Source organism: Panthera pardus, unplaced genomic scaffold (genome assembly GCF_024362965.1).
Source record: "Panthera pardus isolate Hobbes unplaced genomic scaffold, ASM2436296v1 HiC_scaffold_16, whole genome shotgun sequence".
Classification (NCBI taxonomy): domain Eukaryota; kingdom Metazoa; phylum Chordata; class Mammalia; order Carnivora; family Felidae; genus Panthera; species Panthera pardus.
The window spans coordinates 324,459-348,386 of NW_026526721.1; the positions used below are offsets into that span (position 1 = coordinate 324,459).

Sequence of the window (23,928 nt, forward strand, 5' to 3'; positions counted from 1 at the left end):
AGGCTTAAAATGACTAAAACTTACTGTATACTATGATTTTATTCATAAAATCTTCATGTATGAATTCATTATCCCAACTGGTTTTTGCACCGCTGTCCCTCAGACCCACCTCTTCTTTGTGCCCTGAGGGTGACCCAACTACCCACGGGACTTTTCCGATGGTCCCGAACTGTCCCCTTCACCGGAGGCACAACCCGTCCCATTCTGGTCCCTACTCAGTGCATCTTCCTCCTGGTCCTCTGCTGTCACTGTTTCTCAGGGTAGGGACACTTCCTGTTCATCCTCACCCCGTCCACATTGGAGAGGCCTCGGCCACCAGACCAGGAACCTCTGCCTTCCCCACACAGAGTGGACACGTGTGCGTTCCCTGCCTTGCTCGTGGCCGGGCCAAAGCCAAAACTTTCATGATACGTCTCCCTGAGGAACTGCACACGTTGGTGGAACGTCATCAGCACAGGAGATCAAGACCCGGACGCACAACACATGCGCCTGGGCTGCCCCGTGGCACGGCCGTGGCGCCTGTGTGTACTGCACCATCTCTCCTGTTGGGACAGCCACACCAGTGGCCGCCACACTCCTGAAGTGTGGTCTGCACTGACATGCCACCGTCAGCCAGGGGCATGGGGTGAAGGAGCGAATGCCGGTCAATGGCACTTCGGAGACAGTGCTGTACCCTAAGAGCGGAGCTTGCTCTGGAAAGCTCACTCAGAGAAACAGAAGACTGGATGTGTGTGCAAACACCCACAAAGATGCAAACTGAATTCTGCTACACATTTTAAGGGTGTGTTACAAACACTGGAGGTCATGTTGTTGAAAGAATTACGTAAATGACTCCTGCTCTAGATTTCCTCACACCAGCACTTGGACAGGATGGTCACATGGTTCAATCTTCAGAAATGCAACGGAAGTCACATCTTCCGTAATTAGCACCTGGATGAGAAATCCCTCTGTTGGGAAAACACGCTCTGGGGACAAGGCGGGGGCCACATCCCACCACCCCCACCAGGGCCTCAGGACGTGCCGATTCCATATAATCCTGGCTCAAACCCTTAGGCCATTATGGAAAGCTTTCCTCAATTTAATTTTTAAACAAAACTGCATTCTACCGTCCAACCACAAGTCCTCCTATCTCTTAAAACGAAAAGGGCTCTTCCCCACGGAAATAACCTGTGGATGTTTAACTGTGTTGCTGTAACATCTCAACTGCCAACTGAGTGCTAAGTACAGAGATAACATCATGTGTGCAAAACCCCAATCCCAGAGAACTATGGTGAGCCCACCAAGGCCTTGCGTGGCTGTGTGCACGTCTGGGGAGGGGTCCCGCGGTTGGAGACAAACCCGTGCACAGCGGCTGCGCTACAGCGCGGGCCCGGCTGCAGTGAAAACGCAGCCTCGAAGTACACTCACCTCTCCCTCTTGCACGGGGAAGCTTTTGGCACAGGGTCCCCAGTGTGGCTGGAGGATGCATCCCGGGTTGGTGGGGACGTGCTGGTTTTGGGTGGAGGCTGCTGCCGTGGCATCGGGAATCCTTCCCCCACAATCGTTTAACAACAAAGGGAATAGGAAAAGAGACGAATGCCTTTTAGTAGGAAGGACCCTCTACCAAAAGTTAAGCTTTTAAGATCTGCATGGCAACTTCAAACATTTTAAAAATACTCTATTTATAAAAGTTATGCCTTAGAGATTTAAAAAAATGTTTTTTAATATTTAATTTTGAGAGAGAAGGTGTGTGTGACCAGGGAAGGGATAGAGAGAGAGGGAGACACAGTATCTATCTAAAGCAGGCTCCAGGCTCTGAGCTGTCAGCACAGAGCCGAACAAGGGGCTCAAACGCATGAACCGTGAGATCATGTCCTGAGTCGAAGTTGGACGCTTAACCAACTGAGCCACCCAGGCACCCCTGAATTTTTTTTTTTTATTATTATTTTAGGCCATCTCTACACCCAATGTGGGGCTTGAACTCACAACCCTGAGATCAAGAGTTACATCCTCCACCAACTGAACCAGCCAGGCACCCCTAAAAATTGTTTTAAAAAACTCTATGGGCGCTTTGGCAGCTCAGTTGAGTGTCCGACTCGATTTCAGCTCAGGTCATGATCCCACGGTCGGGGGATTGAGCCCTGCCACAAGCTCCACACTGAAATGCTTAAAATTCTCTCTCTCCTGCTGCTCCGCTCCCCACTGGTGCTCTCTCTTTAAAATATGAATGAATGAATGAATGAATGAATGGATGGAATTGTTGTTATTTAAAAAAAAAAAAAAAAAGCTCTACAAGAACCCCGAGTTTTGATCACCTGTGTTTTGCCCTTGCCTGCAGGGCTGACCTGACCCCAGCACGCATACGGGCAGTGCCTCCAGGGGATCCTGGGGGCAGTAGTGCGGAGGGTGTTCCTCCACCCCATTTTGAGGAGAGGTCTCCAAAGAGGGAGAGGCAGAACCCTGGAGACCACCAGGTGCACCTGGTGTAGGAGAAAACTCTCCTAAAGGCCTGAAGGTCGAAAAGCCATTTTCATTTCAAGAAGTAACAATCAACAGGTAGGAACCAAAGCTAATCAGTGACTAGGGAAGCCCAGTCCCCTGATGGTCAGCTCTGGGGGCAGAGCTCAGGGGGCGCCGCCTACTGGCAGCCTCCCACCAGGCCCCCGAAGCCCCACAGGACAAGGGGCTGCGTGCCCCATGACAGGGGCGTTCTCTGTGCTTGTGCGTGGGTCAGCATGGCACCTGGGGACCAGGTGTGGCTGATCCAGCAGGCAGTGGTGCCCCAAGGACAGATGTGGCCACACCAAGCAGAACATCACTTGGTTTTGGACAGTAAGGTGGACCTTCTACTAAATGAGTTATTGGTCAACATGTTTAGCATTTCTACATTTTTTCAACCATTAACTGTGTAAACCCTGGGTTTTTCTACGCTTCCCAGTGTTAAAGCCATTTTCCTTCTGAAGCCATCTCGCCTCGCTGCCAGCGTCCCTGGATGTACTGATTTCATATTTGCTTTACTGCGTCTCCAATGGGCTCAGCCAGCACCTGGCTGCCAGCGTAAAGGGGTTAAGCAGGGGGCCCACCTGGGCGGGCCGCTCGGCCTTGCACAACAGCTCCTTTTCGATCTACTTCTTGCCACTTCTTAACCAAAAAACGTAGTCTACAAAGGGAAAAAAAGGACACAAAACATTGAAAACTAGAGCAAATAGGAGTGAAAAGAACAACGAAAATCCAGACGTGATCTACGACTGGAATCAGACTCAGGTGGGCCCCCACTGTCTTTGTGGTGACCTTGATGCCTGTGCCCTCAGCACCTTCCTTGCCACAGCCCCCACAACCGCCCGATGCCCACCAGCTCAGAGTCTCACAGACCCCAGTTCAAATCAGTCTGCAACACCTGCTCCCTTCGCCACTAACGCCACCTAATGGCACAGGACAAAAGGCGCAAAGACAGAGGCTTTTGCCCTCAGGCGCTCCTGGTCAGAAGACTGAGGAGTGCCAGGTGGGTGTCGGGAGGAGCACCACTGGGCGGGGGGGGGGGGGGGGGGGGGGGGGGGGGGGGCTCCCTGACCCCTCCCGGGACGGACCCTCTGTGGCTTAGTGGACGCCCTTCAGAGCGGGCCTTCCTGCTGGCTGTTGCTCCAGGCACCGCTGCCTCTCTGACCACAGGCCCTCTTAGAAGGCATGTCTGCCTCGCATCAAACCACTGCTGCTGAAAACGCTCCTCCACCGTCAGGAGTGCTGGCGGCGGGGCCTTGGGACTGCTTACCAGCCCCGCAGACCACCTACCAGGCTTCCTGTCCAAAAACGCAGAATAGACAGACAGACAGATGGACACACAGATGGTGGGGGGGTGGTCTCTGGTCAGAACTCAGAGGTGAGGGGACTAAGTGGCCTGAGGCTGAGAGTCGAGAGCACGAGAGCAAGGAACCCTGATGGACCGGAATGGCCGGTGCTCAGTCTCTGCGGGGAGCAGGGCTCCCACCACCCTCTGCAGCTTGGGGGAGAGAAGCCAGGGAAGGCAGCCCACCCAGCTACTGCGTTCAGCGTGTACCCTCCCACAGATGGCTGGGGCCTGAGGACACACCTTGTGGGCATCATAGAGCGGATACAGTAGTACAATTCTTACTGGGACATTTTTAGAAATTCAGCACATCTTAAAATTATAATATAAAATGGATTCTCATCACTGTTAATTTTGAACAGGTCAAAATTTCCAATCACACCAGAGTCACATACCTGTCCCCCAAAAGAGACCCTGTGTAAACAAACGACTGGGACAGTGAGCGGCGTCTGAGGCTGGTGGGACCCCCACAGTCTCCCCTCCCCCAGGAGCGGTCTCATACTCACGATGGAAAACAGCACCTCGTGTGGGTCCCCTGTTCCTATGCACCTGGCCCTTTTTATGGAGCACAAATTTGACTAAAATATAGGAAACTGCAATCTGAAGCAGTGAAATGCAGTTTCGAACTTGATCAGATGTGCCTGTCATCAGAAGGGACCCTGAGAGAGACCCATCAAGGGGCAAGGCACTGTTTTGTGATAAAAAGGCATCCCTCAATCTTCTGGCGTCAGAAGGCAGCTGACAGTTTTGCACAACATGATTTCTTGAAGGCAAACGTCACATATACTTTAAGGCCTCAAATTTCATCATCTTAGAAAAGAATGTAATTGCACAGTAAGACAACGGAGGACTAAGCCCAATGTGCCTCCTGCTTGCGAAGATTACCTTAATATTGCGATCACAACCCTGACGGCAGTTCGGAACTTTGTAAAAGGGCGAGATGTGCTAATTTTCTTATCAGCTTTGGAAGGAAATACTCCCAAATGAGCGATCATGGAGAGTGTTTCTTGTTCAGAGTCCTGGAATCCACCGATCAATAGTAAAAGATACTTCTTTTGATAAATCAGAGCCTTTCTGAAGCTTTCTGCTCTCAAATAATGCAGATATAGTTTTTCCATCTGAAAGAAGAAAAAAGCAAAACAGTCATGGAACAAAGACATCTTGCTGACAGAAGTTGTACAGTACGTTTGTACCACTGTGCTTTAAAAAGAACCAGACAGAGGCACCTGGCTGGCTCAGTCGGTGGAGCGTGCGACTCTTGATCTCAGGGTTGTGAGTTCAAGCCCCACGTTGGGCATAGAGACAACTTCAATACATAAATAAATCTTCAAAAAAAGAAAAAGAAAAAGAACCAGACTGTTTTCCTTCTCAGCAAATTGTCACATCAGCCCTGTGTGACCTCTGTCCCCAGGGATGGCTTTGCTGTGCAGAGTTTGATCTCCTGTATCAGACAAAAGGGAGACCACAGACTTCCTTTCCAAGCCTCAAGGGAGCCCCCCAAAGACCCCAGGAATCTGACCACAAGGTAAGGTGCGCCCCTGTGGCGGGGCGGGGTCTTATCCTGGGCCCCCTGGACATCTCAGGGGCTGTGGGAAATCCCTCAAGTCACATAGAGAGGTATGTCCTTATACCCTAATGCTGTGACACAATTTTTCCCTCGAGAGGGCTCAGAGCACAAACCTCAGGGCCAACATGATGAGCAGGGCCCTTTCAGGGTGTGGCGACTGTGGTCTAACGGGACTCCAAGCACAGACACGAGGTTTGTGCGGAATGGGGCCAGCTTTCAGATGGAGGTGCTCTCACTTGAACTCCCCTCATGTGCGACAGCTCGACAGCTAGAACCGGCATGTCTCCCGGCTGGAAACAGGCACAGGGTGGGTACGTGTTTTGGCAGCTGTGCTCAGGCCCGGGGGAACCCCATGTCACAAGAATGCTTTCGCTGCTACAATGAACAGGCCAGGGTTTTTAAAGCACTGGGATTTTAGGCGTGGAGGGAGAATGACCAGGCACAGCAGAGAATTTTTAGGGGAAGCGACTCTGCAAGACACTGTAAGGGCGGCCACCTGTCCTACACGACTGTCGGACCCACAGAGGGTGCACCACCGAGAGCGAGCCCCGCCATGCACCGTGCTTCTGGGTGACCGGGACCCGTCCATGCAGGCTCGCTCAGGTGTGGGACGTCTCTGCACCTTCCCCTCAATTCTGCTGTGAGCCTTACACTGCTCTAGAAATAGACAGTCTTTATAAAAACAGACAAAGGGCACCAAGCAGGTGACACCGTGCACACCCAGCACAGCCCTCAGACCCGCCCTTACCCGCATGCTGCAGGGGTTTGCATCCTCGCTTGCGGGCAACCCTGCCTCCGGCTGTCGCGGTGAGCTCTGTGAGACCGCCCTGTCTTGCCTCCATGAAGACCTGTCCGGCCTCTGTAACGAACCACACACGGCACCGTCCACACGGCTGAGCCAACAGAGGAGCACCCTGAGAAACACGGCCGAGGGCAGAGTCGGCAGGAGATGACCCCTCGGAACCCCAGCCCCAGGGGCAGGGTCATGTTCAAACAGCTTGTTTCTTGCTCCCCCAGGGGTCTTTCCAGGGGGAGGCCCACCCTGGGTGCAAGGGGGCTGGGCGCACATCTCCCGAATGCCATGATGTGGGCCATGCCTGGGCCACCTTCAGCCTCTTTTCACTGGTGCCTAAGCTGTCACGTGGTATTATCAATCAGATAATTAATACTCACGGGTAGTTGCTACATAGCATTTATTGAAGTATGACTGCACAAAAGGTACATTATTATTAAAAACAAAATCTAAATAATTATGAGAAGAACCCTGAATTCAAAGTGCTAAGCCTGTTAAACACCCTCATACTCTCTGGTCCTAGAAATGCTAACTCCTGGCAGGTGTGAATCCCTGGTTCTACTCCAGCACCAACAAATCACACTCTTGGAAACCTCAGCAAGGGCCCCACATGGGTGCCATGCACACTGAGGACGTCATGACCAGGCAGCGTGTCCAAATGCACACAGCATGGCCTGGACACCACGATGTGTGTGGAAGACGCCCAGAGCTCCAGTAGGGACGCGTTAACAGAGGAGGAGGATCCCACAGTGAGGACAACAAAGGGACCGTCCACACCGGACAACCAGGACCTGTTACTGAGGCCAGAGGGAGCTCCAAGTACTTGGGCCACGTGCACTGTGACCTCCGCCCCTCAGTCTGGAACAGGAATCAAAGGCAGCCTGGTGGCACCAGCCCCCAGCACCAGGGCTTGGCTGAAAGGAGGAGCCTATGACCAGGGTGACCCCGTGGAAGGGCCCTCGCCGGACCCATGACGAGGAAGAAGGAAAAGGACAGATGTTTGTTTTCCTGGTTCTAAAACACAGCCTGGGCTTTTCTGGAAAGAAACACTCTAGACATGGAAATTGTCTTGGACATGAAGGGCAAAATGCCCCACCAGTTCACTCGCAGCCTGTGACTTATTCCTTGAAAACATTTATTTCCTACAACGAAAGCAAAAATTACATAGGACTACACCAAACTAAAAAAGCAAAGGAAACCATCAACCAACAATACATCCAATAAGAAGTGAACATCCAAAATATATTTTAAAAATTCATACAACTCAGTATGACAAACAATCCAATGAGCAGAGGATCTGAACAGTTTTCCCAGGAGACATCCAAGCGGCCAACAGACACCTGAAAAGATGCTCCACATCACTCATCGTCAGGGAAATACAAATCAAAACCACACTGAGATACCACCTCACGCCTGTCAGAATGGCTATTACCGAAACGACAAGAAACAACAGATGTTGGCGAGGACGCCGAGAAAGGGGAACCGTCTTGCACTGCTGGTGGGAATGCAAACTGGTGCAGCAGCTCTGGAAAACACTGTGGAGGTTCCTCAAAAAGTTAAAAACAGAACTACCATACAATCCTGTAACTCCACTTCTGAGTATTTACTCAAAGAAAACGAAAAGATGATGTGAAAAAAGACCTGCACCCTATGTTAACGGCAGCATTATCTACGAGAGCCAAGATAGAGAAACCACCCAAGTGGCCATGACAACATGCATGGACCTCGAAGGTATTATGCCAAGTGAAATAAGTCAGACAGAAAAAGACCAATACCGTTTGATTTCACTTACACGTGGAATCTAAAAACACGCCCAATGAACAAACAAAACAGATTAGAAACAGACTCACAGACACAGAGAACAAACTGGTTGGTGGCCAGAGAGAGGAGGGTCGGGGAACGGACAAAATGGATGGAGGGGACAAAGAGGTGCAAATGTCCAGTCGTAAAGAAGATGCAGCAGAGAGAACACAGTAACTGTGTGGTGACGGCTAGTAACCAGACCCAGGGTGGTCCCCGTTTTGTGATGTGTGTAAGTGTCGAACCACTATGTTACACACCTGAAGCTAATACAGTATATCGTATGTCAATTTTTCTTCAATAGAAATAACTTCCTGATTTCCTTGTGAACTCTCACATAAAGGACAAAAGTGCTCTAATGGTGACTGGGCTTTAGTCCCACAGGGCCAACAGGATGCCTTCAACAAGGGACCTCCAAACACCTGTGAGCAAGTTCCAGAGAAGCAGACAGGGCTGTGAACTGGTGCTGATGACAGCTTTCATCAAGAGTAAAACACGGAGCTTTCGGGGTGCCTGGATAGCTCAGTCAGTTAAGTGTCTGACTTCAGCCCAGGTCATGATCTCGCGGTTTGTGGGTTCGAGGTCCACATCAGGCTCTGTGCTGACAGTGTGGAGCCTACTTGGGATTCTCCCTCTCCCTCTGCCCCTCCCCTGCTCATGCTCTCTCTGTCTCTGTCTCTCAAAATACACAAATGAACTTAAAAAAAAAAAAAGATTAAAACATGCAGTTTTTGTAACTTCTCACATCAAAGAACGGAAGTCCTGAGTCTCCTTAGTGCTTGGACCCTACTTCCCCAGTACAGAGGTCCCTTTACTTTATCTCCCACCAGAGCTTCAAACACGCAAAGCAAAACTGGATGGAGCTTGAAGACAGACAAATTCATTCTGTTCAGTGATGTCAGTTATCTCCCGTGTGGTGACTGCAAACAAGGAGGAGACAGCTCAAAAGGCCACAGGACACCAACCAGGTGAACACCACCAACAACCAGCTGGACAAACTGACTTTCCTGGGACCCCCTCCCTCCATCCAGCACCAGAAACATCAAGTCCATCACTAACTACCACCTGTTTTTCAGCGGGGGTGGTTGAAAAACAACCCACTGAAAAACAACCCACACTAGGCCCAGGTGGTTTCCTGGTTAAATTTTAACAAATATTTAAGGAAGAAATAAATACCAGCTCTATGTAATTTCTTCCAGAAAAGTAAAAAGAGGAAACATGTTTCATCTTATTTTATGAGGCTAAAACCAGACAATGACAATATAAAAATAAAAAACAAAAAACCAACTCCAGATTAAAATCACTCATGAACCCAGATACAGAAATGCTCAACAAAATATTAGCAAATCAAACCCAACAATATATAAAAATAATAAGACATCATGACCGAGTGGGGCTTTTCCTGGTGCCACAAGATAGTCAACATCCAAAAATCAACGTAACGCACCATGTTAACTGACCGAACAAGACAAAACACATCACCGTATCAACAGGTGAAAAAGCATAACAAATTAAACTTATCTGTTCAGGATAAAGTCTTTGCACACTAAGGCCGGGGCCTTCATGTGAGTACCTGCTCACCACCCTTCACAGTGACAGAGCAAAGAGCCACCCCCAAGACGGGGGACCACGCCTGCACAAACACGTCCAAGTCTGCAAGTCCAGCCTGTACACCAGGCAAGAAAAGAAAATCAAAGGTATTTGCATTGGAAAGAAAAAAATAAAACTTTCTATTCGCAGATGATGTAATTGTCCATGTAGAAAATCCTACAGAAACACTTCGAGGGTTAAAAAGTGAGGTTAGCAAGGTCACAGGACACCTAAGGTCAAGGCAAACCTATGAATGTTGATGTGTTTCCATACACTAGCCATGAATAACTGGAAAGCAAAACATTTGAAAAGTACCATTTACAACAGGCCCCTGAAAAATGAAATATTTAGGTAAAAATCTAACAAAATGTTTTTAGAATATGAATGCTGATGACTACAACACGTTTAAGAAAGAAATTTTATGGGATGCCTGCGTGGCTCAGTCAGTTGAACGTCTGACTTTGGTTCAGGTCATGATCCCATAATTTGTGGGTTTGAGCCCCGTGTTGGGCTCTGTGCTGACAGCTCAGAATCTGGAGCCTGCTTCGGATTCTGTGAGTCTCTCTCTCTCTGCCCCTCCCCTGCTTATGCTCTCTCTCTCTCAAAAATAAACAAACATAGAAAAAAAAGAGAAAAGAAAAGAAAAAAGAAAAAAGGAAGAAATTTTAAGAGATTTAAATACATGAAGGGACATGCCAAGTTCACAGATGGAAAGATTCAATACCGCTAAATTCAATAACAGTTACAGTTATACAGTCAAGATGTCAATGCTTGCCTAAACCTCTATAATAGCGTTATTGAAATATAAATCACATACCATAAAACTTATCCTCTGAAAACAGTTGTTCAACAGGTTTTTAGTGTGTTCATAGAATGCAATGATCACCAATGTGTAATTGGAGGAGGTTTTGTCACCCACACCTATCAGGCAGCTGGTGAAGGCCAGGAGAGCAGAACAGAGAATACACACACACAACTGTGGAGCAACTTCTAACTTTGGCAAAGACAAACTGATAAAAAAAGACAATCTTCAACGTATGCCAGAATAACTGGATATCAACCTGCATACAAATAATCCTTGACCTAACCCTCAGACCAAAAAAAAAAAAAAATCAAAGCAAAATGGATCCTAGACTTAAACGTAAGAAGTAAAACTATAAAACTCTTGGCATAATCCATAAAAAAACAAATTGACTTTATTAAAATTAAAACTGTTGTTTTGCAAAGAGTACTATCGATGCAGTAGAGACAACACAGACTGGGAGAAGAGATTTGCAAAACATATCACAATATATGAACTGGAAACACAACAAAATAAGAAAACAATGCCATTTAAAAGTGGGCGAAGACTATTTGCAACTACATGGATGGAACTATAGGGTATTAGGCTAAGCAAAATAAATCAGAGAAAGATGCCGTGTGATTTCACTCATATGTGGAATTTAAGAAAAATAGATGAACATATAGGAAGGGAAGTAAAGATAGGATAAAAACAGAGAGGAAGACAAACCCTAAGAGACTCTTAAATACAGAGAACAAACTAAGGGCTGATGGAGCGGAGGTGGGTGGGGGATGGGCTAGATGGGTGATGGGCACCGAGGAGGACACCTGTTGTGATGAGTACTGGGTGTTATGTATAAGTAATGAACTACTACATTCCATTCCTGAAATCATTATTATGCTATATGTTAACTAACTTGGATTTCAATGCAAATAGATAAAAGGGGGAAAAAAAACACAAGTGGGCAAAGACTTGGAAGGACTCTTCACTTAAGAAGAAACACAGATGTCGCCGCACACTGCGGGACGCTACAAGAAAAGGCACCACCCGCCCCAAGCGTGAAGATGCTGAGGGACCAGACTCCCACGTTCTGTTCAAGGGCAAGTGAGATGGTGCAGCTATTGGGCACTCGGCAGGGTTCGGCAGAAATGTGACGGGACACGGCGTCCCCTCCTGGGTATTTACACCGGAGAAACGAACCCTGCTCACAGCAGCTTCCAGGAGCACTGATCACGATCCTTGAGCACCGGAAACAACCCCAATATTCTCCAGCAGCCAGACGGCTGAACTGAGGCACATCTGTGCATGGACGCTGCTCAGCAGCACGAGAGAGGAGATGTTGACACGCCAACGCCCAGCATGATCTCGTGGGCGCTAGGAGAGAAGTGAGGAGCCCTCCGAAATGTTACACACCGTGTGGGCCCGCTTCTGTGGCACCGGGAGAAGGCAAACCGCAGAGAGCCAGGCCGTGCCTGCCGGCAGCCGGGAACAGGATGTGCTACTGGGCCATGTGCTCCGCTAACAGTGTGGTCACACGGGGCACGAGAATCCACATGTGTGTGAAAACTCAAATGGCATCCTACCAGGGGCAGATTTTACTGCATACAAGTCCAAAAAACAATTAAAAATTTTTTCATCATAAAAGTAAAATCAGGGACACGACAATCTAAATATAAAAGAAAAAAAAATCAGGCATTCTAAGAAGAAAGTCCACCAAACTACACAATCAGGAAAATTGAGGTCGTTTTCATTACATAAAAGTCAAATGAACAGATTTCTTTTCATGAACATGTATCAAACATCATCTCTCGGCAAGGGTCCCGTGTCTGTGTGCAAAGTGGAAAACCTGCTGAAATGTTATATAAGGCATCTGGCATCTTGGGGAGGTCAGAGCCCATGACAGCTAACTGGAAAGAGCCAGCACTCAAGCCCACAGCCCAGAGGAAGCCCGGTTCACGCCGTCTCCGAGCAGAAGCACCAGTACGTACGCTCCGGACACGGCCCTTCAGCAGGTGCTGCTTCAGAGACGTCTCCAGCTGGGACACCGCCAGGCGCAGCTCAGCCTTCTCCTGGGTCACTGTGCACAGAGCTTTCGTGAGGGAGTCATTGTCTTTCAGCAGGACATCCACCAGCTGGACCTGCAGCTCTGCTGGCGTTTTTTTCTTGAAAAGAGAAAAAAATTAACGGATATACGTTTTTTGTTAAAAGGTACACACTTTAGGGGTCCCTGGGGGCTCAGTTGGCTGAGCGGCTGATTTGATTTCAGCTCTGGTCATGATCCCAAGGTTGTGAAATCGAGCCCCGAGTTGGGCTCTGTGCTGGAGGTGGAGCCTGCTTGAGAATGTCTCTCTGCCCCTCACCTGTTCGCACACGCTCTTAGTCTAAAAAGAAAAAAGAAAAAGAAAAGGTACACACTGTGTATTTTTACTGTTGGTTATTTCCAGGAATTATAGTTTTATCCATATTTGGGGTTCAGTGACAGCTTGTGGGGCTAAGAAGAGCTGTCCATCTATGGGAGGGAAAACAGTAATTGATCAAAGCACATTTCTCTTTGATCCTGTAAGAAACTGACTTCGCACAGCCCTGGGCTGCATTGACAGGGCCAGCCTGCTACAGAGCACCGGCCTGCTCACACCTCTGTGAGCAAGGGGAGCACACAGAGGGCCCAGAGAGCACTGTGGGTTCTTCCCCGAGGGTCCGCCGACTAAGTCCCTTAACACAGGTTCGTTACTTCCATAATCAGAGCCACACTCAGCCTACAGCAGGCACAGGACACTGACAGAGGCACTGGTAAATAGGGCAGGATGCACCACACTGACCCCTCATGCTCAGCAGGTACAAGGTCCCCTGCTGCCTACATGCATGCTGCCTTCACAATAAACAGGATGTTTTCACGATTACCAAGGAACATCTACCAGGAATTTGTGTCAGCCACCATGACTTTTTTTTTTTAACGTTTATTTTTGAGAGTTGGGGGGAGAGGGGGGCAGAGAGAGAGGGAGACACAGAATCTGAAGCAGGCTCCAGGCTCCGAGCTGTCAGCACAGAGCCCGACATGGGGCTCGAACTCATGAACCATGAGACAGATCATGACCTGAGCCAAAGTCGGACGCTTGACCAACTGAGCCACCCAGCTGCCCCAGCAACCACAACTTCTAATCACCTTCCTGCAAGGCAACACCTTCCCATGCAGCTGACAGGCGCAGCTGAGAGCTCAGGCTCTCAACCCAAGTGTACATGGAGCAGGCTGGGCCTGGGGCAGAGCAGCCCGTGCCCCTCTGGGGGGAGTGCCTGAGCATCGGCAAGGTCAGGCGGCTTTCTGGGGGCAACACGTGGCAATCCTCAAGAAGACACCCACTTCTCTGTGGCAGCGGAGGAGGGATACAAGGAACCGCAAAGGCAGCCCCACCTCTCACCTGGGAGGAGTTGGGCGCGCTCAGCTCAGACTTGAGCTCCTCTAACGTGTGCAGTAAGGACGTCACTGCTTTCTCATTTGATGATGTCCAGTCGCCAATTGTCCTGTGAAAATAAACAGACACTTAGAGGGTTCACCCAGATCCCACCTGATAATTACCCAGAGCCACTGGGAACGCGTGGAGAGATGACAAATGGGTCCAATGCAGCCCCAGGAGGACTTGCTTATGACTGCTTCCTCAAGCCATGCCCTGTCCACAAAGTTAGGGACTCGGGCGTCTCTAATGACAGTGGTGGCCCTGAGGTGGTGCAGCCCTGTGCACAGTCTGAGAAGCCCAGGCAAGTCTGCTCAGAGATCATACTGCTGTATAAACGAATCCAATTACAGATGGGAGAACCGTATTTGCTGAGTTTCTGTGCATACAGGAAAAGGCAAATATTAATTTAATTAATTATAGTGTCAACACTCCTGTCAGTCCCTCAACCGTGCAGACACACCCTGGTCACATGAGTGGTGATCCTGAGGACGTGGGCAAGGCAGACACAGCACGGATGCTTGGCCCCACCCAACCGCGGTGGGAGTGGGCAGGAGGGGCCTGGCATCAGGTCCAGACCCTCTGGGTGGTGAGCAATTGTAAAAGGGCATGAGGAGAACAGATCTAAAAGAAACTTGGATTTTCCTCTCATATCAAAAGAGAGAAAACACATGCTGTCAACACCTTTCAGGAGAGTGCTGCCCACAAATGTGTCAACACGTGGCGAGAGAAACAAGCGTCTGTTGCTTAAAAATGGGGACCTGACACCAAACGCCGGCGCCAGCCTTGTGCACGCTCCTCACGGAAGAGGCGGGGCTCGCGGGGGCGTGGCCGGAGCCCACGCGCTCACCTGTCCACTGTCTGGCTGACGAAGCTGGTCAGGAGCCCGGCGGCCCAGAGCAGCTGCTGCCGGACCTTCTCCAGGCTGAGCCGCTGCTCCTGCAGCCGCGCCGACTCCGGGCACTGGCGCTGGCGGGCCTCCTCCTTCGCCTCCAGGTCCTGAACCGTCCGCTGGAGCTGCCGGATCTTGTGCTCATCACGCTGGCGCCGCAGTTCCAATTCTCGCTATTGTCAACGGCAAAACAACAGACGGGCCCTTCGTGCGCGCGTTCCCGAAGCAGAAGGCAGAAGCCCAGCCCTCAGCAGGGGGCGGCCCCTGGCCGGCACCCTCCACACGGGGCGTGGAGTCAGGGCAGCCCCCCTGCCTCAGACGGACGGGGTCTCGGTGGTGAAGGCTCGACCTGCATCTCTGAGAACTGTCAGGCTCTCACCAGTGTGAGGAGGGGACGCCACATGCCGAAACAAGGAGGAGCCTTCACGGGCCCCAGTTCTGGCACCCGACCTTGACGTGCGCGCGCACACACGCCAACACACGGACACGGGCAGGGTCAAGCACCTGCACTAAGTGCAAACCGCCTCACTTACAAAATGCCCTTCAGCACGGAGTGTGCCGGGTGCCTGGGAGAAAGCGGACAGTCCCCAGCTTCCTGCCCGACACGGGGATCTGGGCCCCCTCCAGGGAGACAGAGGGAGTCACCTGGTGGAAACCCCTCTGGGCGGCCATAAACGTGACAGGGGCGGCCCGGTGGAGCTTCCGTGGGTGAGGAGGCCCCAGGAGAGGCGGGAGGCGGCACCGTGTCTGGAGACAAGCAGACAGATACCCGCGGAATTGGGAGGGAACCTCGGGTGCCCAGAACCCGGCCCGGGCCTCCCGCGACGCGCCCCGTGCATCACGGACCACAGGCTCTTCCTGGCATCGCTCGATTAACGCTCCAGCCTCGTGAGGACACAGGGATCGTTACTTTTCTATTTTCCAAGTTAGGAAAGCAACATACCAAGAAACCTACAGGTTTATGTTTATAAGTAAAATAAAAAATAACATAAAATAAAAAATTAAACTTATTTTTTTAAAAATTTTAACCATCAACAGTGAAAATAACACCAAAGGGGCTACATCAATCACTTCAAATTCTTTCCAACATGCATCATGAAGAACAATTACTTATTTAACTTAGGAAACATTTTCTTTGCATTTTTTAAGCAATCACGTTACCATTCGTTTTAAAAAAAAAAAAATCAAAATTCAATAATAGGGTTTGGCTGAAAACTTTAGAGACAGTTTGGGAAAGTCCATAAGAGGCACACGAAGGCTACAGGCCACTGTTCCCATGGAGAAAGAGTAAACACACACACACACACACACTCTGGAACACGTTTGGGGATCCTGTGTGACGAAGGCCCACCTGGGGCTTGACTCTACTTGCTTCCTTCACAAAACAACATGGGGTGCTTCCCGGCCGCACGGCGCCCATTCTGTCACATCTCCAAACTACTCCTGCGTTTCCAAGACTCTGGGCGGTAAATGCAGCCACTACAGAAAGGGCTGCTTACGCCACTGCGAAGGCCACGTGCCACAGCAAAACATATTGCCACTGACACACACCGCAGCGCGGACGAGCCCCAAAAACATCAGGAAAGGAGTCAGACAAGGAAAGGCCACGCGGGCGGGGGGGGCGGGGGATGGTTCCTTCATAGGAAGGTCCAGCACAGGCCAATCTGCAAACAGACCGTAGACTCGCGGTGGCCAGGGCTGGAGGAGGAAGTGAGGGTGAGCGCTAACAACATGGGGCTCAACACGGGGTGGTGAACACAATCTACAGCTGGCTGTGGTGACGAGTCCACAGCTCTGAGTTTGTACTAAAACTGCAAAGGACGCAATTCAGGTTGGTGAACTCCACGTATCTCAGTGAAGCTGTTAAAACATACTGATCACACTCCCCACATGAACTTCCAAAACTAATTTTATACCATTTGGGGGTCTGATTTATCTTTGTAACACTTAGAAATCTAGACTTTTGATTTTAGAAACACACAGTCATTTCTCAAACATTTCACGGCAGGCTAACCACTGAAAAGACCAGGCCACTGATTTTCCTTATGTGTTTTTAAAAAATATTTTTAGTATATGTGCTGCCAAAGTGAGCACTAAAAAAGATTTTTAAAGAGGGCAAAACATATGTCAATCCACATGAAGACACAGGATATAATTTTCTCAGAAATAAAGGCTCTGGTTGGCATAAAATATATCTAAAAGTAACGTTTTATCCAAAAAATAAAAGGAACACTTCTCAACCTGTGAGGCAAAAATCATCCCAATATGAAAATCAAAGACACCACAACTTTATGGGGTGCCTGGGTGGCTCAGTTGGTTAAGCGTCCACCTTTGGCTCAGGTCATGATCTATCTCATGGTTCATGAGTTCGAGTCCCATGTCAGGCTCTGTGCTGACAGCTCAGAGCCTGGAGCCTGCTTCAGATTCTGTGTCTCCCTCTCTCTCTACTCCTCCCTTGCTCATGCTCTGTCTCTCTCTCAAAAATAAACATAAAAAAAAAAGACACCACAACTGTAAAAGTACAGACCAACATCTCTCATGAACATAAATGCAGAATCCTTAACAAAATACTAGCGAACCGAATCCAGCACGATATAAAAAAGAACCCTACACCAAAGTTAAGTGGGATTCATCCCACGAGCGCAAGGCTGGCTCCACCGGTGAAACCCAACGAGAAACACGACATTAAGAGAATAAAGGGCAAAAACCATACATTTCAAGACACCAAAACCACAACTCCAGCTCACTCTCAAGACTGAAAACAAGACACAAAAAGTCTGAATAAAACAGGTACCCTGAGAATCTCCTCTGATGAAGGGCAGCTGTCACAGCTGGGGATGGAAGACGGGTAACAGGCTGCAGCACCTCCACTCAGCACTGCAGGAGGGACGAAAGGCACCCGGACCGGAAAGGAAGAAGTAAACCTACATCTCCGTGCAGGTGACGTGATCTCATATGCGGAAAAGCCCAAAGGACGCATCAAATGACTGGGAACAACAAACAAGCGCAAGGGCACAAGATGCAAGATCGACAAGGCCCAACGGCATTGCTCTAGGCCAGCAGGGAACCATCTGCTCACGGAAAGAAGAAACCAGTTCCGCTTACGACAACAGCAACCCTTAATAAAACGCTCAGAACAACAGAACCACAGCATTAACGCTCGTCATCTGAAAACAGCAAAACGCGGCTGAAAGAAATCAAAGACCTGAACGCGCGGACAGACTTCCAACCTCACAACCCGTGGAGGTAACATCGCTCAGGTGGCCTCACCCCCCAAAGTGACCTGCAGAGTCAAGGCTGGGCCCCAGAACCCTACGGTCCCCGAACACCCAAGCCCCGACAACGAGCGAGGTTGGAGACTCATGCTTCTCGACACGGAAACCTACAAAGCTGCAATAACCAGGGGGCAGCAGGGGACAGACGCACGGACCAGCGGGACAAAGGAGCGGCCCAGGGTCAGGCCCCCGTGTGGCGCTCTCGGCCCCCTGGCTTGCTGCTGGGTGCCGACACGGTCGGCGGCGCTCTCACCAGTCTCTCCTTGTCTCGAGCCTGCCTCTTCTCCACGTCGGCCCGGCCGGGCCTCGTCTCTGCTCTCCTCCTTGCGTCCTTGTGTCCTTCCCGTGCAGCCAGCCTCGCCTGTGAGCGCTTTAATCCTGCCTGCTGCTGTGAGGAACTCTCCCCCTCTGTTGGCTCCTGAGCCTGGGCGGGCTCCACAGCGGAGGTCTGCGCGCCCCTTACCTCCTTCTCCCTGTCGATCTCCGCACGCTGCTTCTGCACGTCGGCCACCAGCTGCCGCTGCACCTGCTCCAGCCTCGCCTGCAGCTCCGCCACGCGGGACTTCTCTTCCTTCAGCTTCCTCAGCAGAGCGCGATGCGCCGGGGCCTCCTGTGCTCGGCCGCTCAGCTGCTCCGTCAGGAGGCGCTCGTGGCGCAGGGCCGTGGCCAGCTCCAGCGACCGGTCCTTTTCGGCCTCCAGGCTGCGCCGCAGCTCGGACAGCTGGCTCCGCTCCCGCGCCAGCAGTGCCTCACAGCGCGAGGCCTCGATCCGCAGCTCCTTCTGAAGGTTGTCCTTTGCCGTCTGCTCGTGCTTCAGTGCAACGCACAGTCTATTACTCTGAGCGTGCTGCTTCTCCAAAGAGAGTCTTAGCTCCTGTATCAGGGAAGAGATGGGAAAAAGCAAATCAAGAGAAGTGTCAAAACCATCTTCCTGCCCCAATTTCTGTTCATATTATTCAACCCAGCAATTACGCTTTTTTATCCCACAGGTACAAGAAAACCACGTAACAATTCTTCTGTTACTTTGCCGTTTTTATTCAGGGATGAAGTACTTTCCTGAAGCAGTGTTCAGTAAATGCCCACCTTCCCCAGAACCACAACACCCTGGACACTCGGACACACGATGTTTTCGCCAAGCCACAGTCCGCGGGTGGGTGAAAGACGCTTTTGCCCAGCGCTGGGACTGAGGAACACAGAGCACCTGCCAGACCCGTGGCCATCAGAGATGCCAAACAGCATGCCAATTCACACACACAACCTCCACTGCACAGAGAAGCCGGGTCACTGCCATTTATGCAGCCTGACACGCACTTCTGAGGCTGTGCTCCGTGCGGCCAGACAGTGGGAGTTGCGAGCACCCGTCTGTCACCACGGAGACGCTGCTGTACCGCAGACGCAGGCCTGCTTCACTGCTGTTACACCCTGCCACCAGGCACGTGACCACAGGGAGACGGGGCGCTGGGCCCTGTGAGGAGCTGCGCTCCCACCCGCCAGCCCCACTGCCCCCCACCAACCCCCCCACCTGCCAGCCCCGCGCCCAGGCACCTCCAGGGTCTTGGAGCTCTGGCCCTCCCTCTGCAGGTGCTGCAGCTGCTCCTCCTCCAGCCGGCTCTGCAGGGCGCGCTCCTTCCCGCGCTCGCTCTCCAGCTCCTGCAGCGCGGCCTTCAGGTTGCTCTCCTTGCTGTCCAGCACAGACCTGTGCAGGAGAGGCAGTGACACACCAGGCTGCGGCGCCTGGGCCGTCGACAGACCCCGGGCACCTATCACAACACGCGCACACGCCGCGTTCCTCGACAAAAGTGCGGACAGAACCGGGGAGCCAGGAGGTGCTGTGTGGGAGGAGGGTTAGGGCCCCCACCTCAGCTGGAGGACCTCCTTCTGCGCCTCGCTGAGGGATGCCAGCAGCCTCTCGTTGTCCTGTTTACACTCGCGGAGCTCAGATCTTAAGTCTCTGACGACGGTCTGCTCTACCACCAGGAGCTTCCGAACGCTGCTGGCTTTCTCTTGCTCTTCATTCAGCGTTTTCTGTACGTCACTTGCTATACGTTTTTCCTGCTCAACCTTGTAGGCCAATAACTCAACTGAGAAAGACGTTAGGGGACATAAGATACCATTACTCGTGAATCCCGGGTGAGCTGTACAAATGATTTCACAAACTGAAGACAAACCGGTACGGAGAGGGAGATGTATTCACTCTCAGGGAAAATGAGTTTTCCAGGCCGATGGCCAGGACACCGGAGGCTCACTCCCTCCAGGCCTCGGGGCACCTAGAGTCGTGCAGGCAGAGTGGCCGTGCAGACCAGAGGATGGGACGTGGCTCCCCAGGGCCAGCTGTTCAGGTCCGGGGTCTCCTGGAGGCAGGAGTGAGGACTGAGCCGAGATGGACGTGCGCGAAGACCAGGTGTGACCGTCTCCACAGTCGTCCTAAATCGCCACCTCACCCATCACTCCAACACTTCGTGCTTCCCAAAAGAGACTGACTCGACCCTAGCAGCTTCCCCAGAGAACGCTCCCAAGACTTAGCAAAGAAATAACCCTGGTTCTCTACAGTCTCCCGGGGAAAAAGGAAGGGGAAGAGATGGTCAATCCTCCATGAGGCTGGCACTACTCCCACACCAGAACTCAAAGACTGGAAGCTACACACCAGTAGCCCTCATGCATTTAGATGCAAAATACCAGGAAGTCCGGCCCAGAAATGCTCACGAGGTAATGCAACATGGCCCAAACACAAAGCATTGCAAGGCCTGGCCCATCATTCAGCACCCAGCACTAGGAAGAGAAGGGGCTGTGCAGGTGGATGAAGAGCATGTGCAGAGACCACTGCTGGCAGCCTGTGTGAGGGTGTGAGGCGGAACACCTCTCCCATGGCCGGACGCCTGCCACGGTGGCACGCGACGGCCTAACCGGAGCAATCAGCAGGAGGAGGTGGCAGATGGAAAGGAGAAAACAAAATGCTTTTTATCCAGAGATGATGTGAATATCTGTAAGAAAGTCCCAAGGAACCTAAATTAACATAAACGCGTACAACAGGCTGCTTAGACCTGGTGCAAGCCCCAGGGACTCCCAGACACGGTCCTGCTGGTGCCCAGCGCTCACACCAATACAGACCCCCCGCTGCCTGGGCGGCGCCACAGAGTCGCTTCTCCAGGAGTTCTGTGAACTAAGAAATGCCGAGGCCGGTGGTCCCCATGCCCAGGGACCCGGACAGACCAGCCCCAGTGCTGGGCAGCGGGAGGGGCGGTGCTCACCCTGCCTGCGCAGCTGGTGCTCCTGCCGGCTCCCGCGGGCCTCCGCGCTGGTCAGCGCCGCACACAGCTGCTGCAGCTTCTCCTGGTTCTGCAGGTGAGTCATCCGCAGCTGGGCGCGCAGAGCCTGGATCTCGGACAGCAGGCTGCTCCGGTCTGACAAGCGAAGGTGCTCCAAGGACTTTTCCTGCAGGTATCCCCGGAGCCGGGGTGGCAAAGGAGGGAGAGCAGGGTCACAGACATGGCCACGTGGAGGAGCACCCCCTGGACGGGGGAGCAGGGAGCACGTCCCAAGGGCGGGGGAGGCTGGGCCAGGCCGGCATCTCCAGGCACAAACAGCCCACCGTCCACAAATTCTTGCTTCCAGCTTCATGGGCACAAGCTTGGGGACCGAGCAAGAACAAATTCACAGGACAAAGGTGGCCCCTGGGGACCTTCAGGCCTCACTTGCACCCTGGTCTGTGCCAGAGGCTGCTCTGACCTGCCACAGACCCTGCATCTGGACTCTAGTGCCCTCTCCTACAAGGGACCTTGGGGAAGCAGGGCCCCCAGGGCCCTCACAGTGCCGGGCTCCCACACACAGCCTGGGCCAGACCACTTAGCACCACTCTGTTTTCAAGGAAAGGCAGGATATTTCCAGAATAGATTCTATTTGCACACAGACAGGACTTCCTCCTCAGTCACTACCACACTCCAAGGTCAGGGGAAACACAGGGACCAAAATTCACCGTCAGTGGCTCTGGGCACTAAATCGAGGCACGTGCTCACCTGCTCCTGGACCACCTTCTCTAGCCTCTGCAACAGGGAGCTGTGGTCCCCGGGGTCAGAGCCGCAGGGCCGGGGCTGCAACTCGGCCCTCAACATCTCCCGTTCTTTTCCAAACGCCTCCTGAACGATCTGTAGAAACTCTCCTCTCCAGTCGAGGCACATGTCAGGAAACTCCTAAAATATTGGAGCGAACAGTTCGGTGTTTCCACAAATGCACCCTGCAGGCTGAAGCAGACCACCCAACAGAAGACCACAACCAGACCAGGGCACGAAAAGCCAACCCCCCCATCGTGAACGAAGAAGGTGCTGAAGGAGACAGCAGGTAAGACTGAGAAAACGTTGGCAGGCAAACCTTCTTCCCCACCGCTGCTCTGCCAGGCCCTGGGGCGGGTGCCCGCTGACTGGCCGCTCCCGCCCCCACTGTAGGCCTGGGCCTGGCACTGCCCTCTTGCCCACCGCTCCCTCCGCCCCCTGTGGCCTTGGCCAGGGTTCAGCACCTGGCTCTCACTCTGTGCCACCCCGGGTCCTTGGTTGCAAAGTGGGCACTGAGACCCTGTGGGCTCAGGCCCGGCCCCATGTCCTCCTCCCACTGAGCCCCGCCACACATCTTCCCATGGCCTCTCTTGCCCTTACAGGGCTGGAATGTGCTGGCAAACATGACTGAGAAGGTGACTAGCCAGCACGGCCCCTGTGTCCACTGACGACCCTGTTGTTCCCTTTATTCCACTCATTTGGCCAAGCAACTCACTCAAAGTGCTCCATGCCCACAGCCTATTTTCTTTCAGGCAGAATGCCACCATACCTTCTCTCCCTTTAGGAGTGTGGGGCTCGGATGCCTCCTCAGGGCCGGGATTGCCTCCAACAGGCCAGGGCCTTCCCTTGGGAATCGCTCGAGGGAGGCACTTGGCTCGCCCTTGCTCAGGGCGCTAGGCGGCCCACGGTACTCGGACAAGGCCAGTATGTGGTGGCTCTCATCACACACCATCTGCAGCAAAGCCTGCAACGGGACATGCATTTCAGAAAGAGGGAAAAGAAGCTTGAAGCTAATCATGCATTCAGCACCCTGCCCACCACTCACGAACGCTCACTAGAGCCACCCACATAGCACCCCCATGGCTTGTATCAAAGAGCAGATTCTGCTGTTCTGTGAGATTTTCAAACTTTCCTCCCCCGTAACCTTCAGAGACTGCTAGAAAACCGGTTTGAAGGACAATTTCTGCTTAAGCTACTCCAAGGATGCCCCACCAGGGTCTGCACAGTGGATGCCACCCCTGCCATCCCTTCACTAATCCTGGGTGGGGCCTCCCCAGAGCTGCCCCCAGGTTGGGGGCAACACGGTGTCCAAAGTGACCATGACGGTCCTCACTCCACGTGCAAAGATTCACTCAAGGGGCATGTTAGGCCTAAACTCTGGAGAATAGATGGGAATAGATGTCTCAAACAGGGAAGTATGAAAGTAGCAACGGGAAGCTATAACAGAGTACAACTATTTAACCAGAAATAGGTTTTGCTAGGACTTTAATGATGGGACCAAAAAAGTAAAATACTAACACAAAAGTACAAAACACCCAAACTCCACGTTACGCTTACCTTAAAGACAATTCTCTTTAATAACCCTAGAAACACTTTTACTTCAAAAAACCTTCCGTTTGTTAGACGCCAGGTCTAGCGACCCAGATGGCAGCCCCCGTGGGTGCGGCTGGAGGTCTACGACCTCCTGCATCCACCCATCCACCCTCATCCTCTGCTTGCAGAGACAGGGAGGGCTGACGTGGCTGCAGATGACTGTCACTTGCCACCTTTTCAACGCTCTCCTGATAAACGCAGAAAGAGCACCAGTGGCGAGGGAGGTACTCTGCCCGCACCTTTCCGAGAGCAAAGCTTCCCGTGTGGCTACCGCATCCCTTCAGTGATGTCACAGGACCCCCCGGGTCCGATGCTGGCT

General features: G+C 51.9%; 1 protein-coding gene across 8 annotated transcripts in view; it reads right to left on the reverse strand.

The window, feature by feature from the left end:
• PCNT (pericentrin) overlaps positions 1–23,928 on the reverse strand; it is a 132,419-nt gene that overhangs the window by 1,303 nt on the left and 107,188 nt on the right. For 5 of the 8 annotated variants that reach the window (XM_053902928.1, XM_053902925.1, XM_053902927.1 and 2 more), the window contains 13 exons: positions 22,786–22,980; positions 21,984–22,157; positions 21,219–21,402; positions 19,829–20,051; positions 19,516–19,666; positions 18,224–18,844; positions 14,654–14,868; positions 13,771–13,873; positions 12,343–12,516; positions 6,139–6,249; positions 4,709–4,941; positions 3,063–3,139; positions 1,408–1,528 (listed from right to left, as the gene is read on the reverse strand). In XM_053902928.1, the coding sequence (XP_053758903.1) occupies positions 1,408–1,528; positions 3,063–3,139; positions 4,709–4,941; positions 6,139–6,249; positions 12,343–12,516; positions 13,771–13,873; positions 14,654–14,868; positions 18,224–18,844; positions 19,516–19,666; positions 19,829–20,051; positions 21,219–21,402; positions 21,984–22,157; positions 22,786–22,980 (2,582 nt within the window). Of the gene's footprint in view, positions 1–1,407; positions 1,529–3,062; positions 3,140–4,708; positions 4,942–6,138; positions 6,305–12,342; positions 12,517–13,770; positions 13,874–14,653; positions 14,869–18,223; positions 18,845–19,515; positions 19,667–19,828; positions 20,052–21,218; positions 21,403–21,983; positions 22,158–22,785; positions 22,981–23,928 lie in introns of those variants that run through there. The other 3 variants (XM_053902931.1, XM_053902929.1, XM_053902930.1) reach the window with 2 other exon arrangements.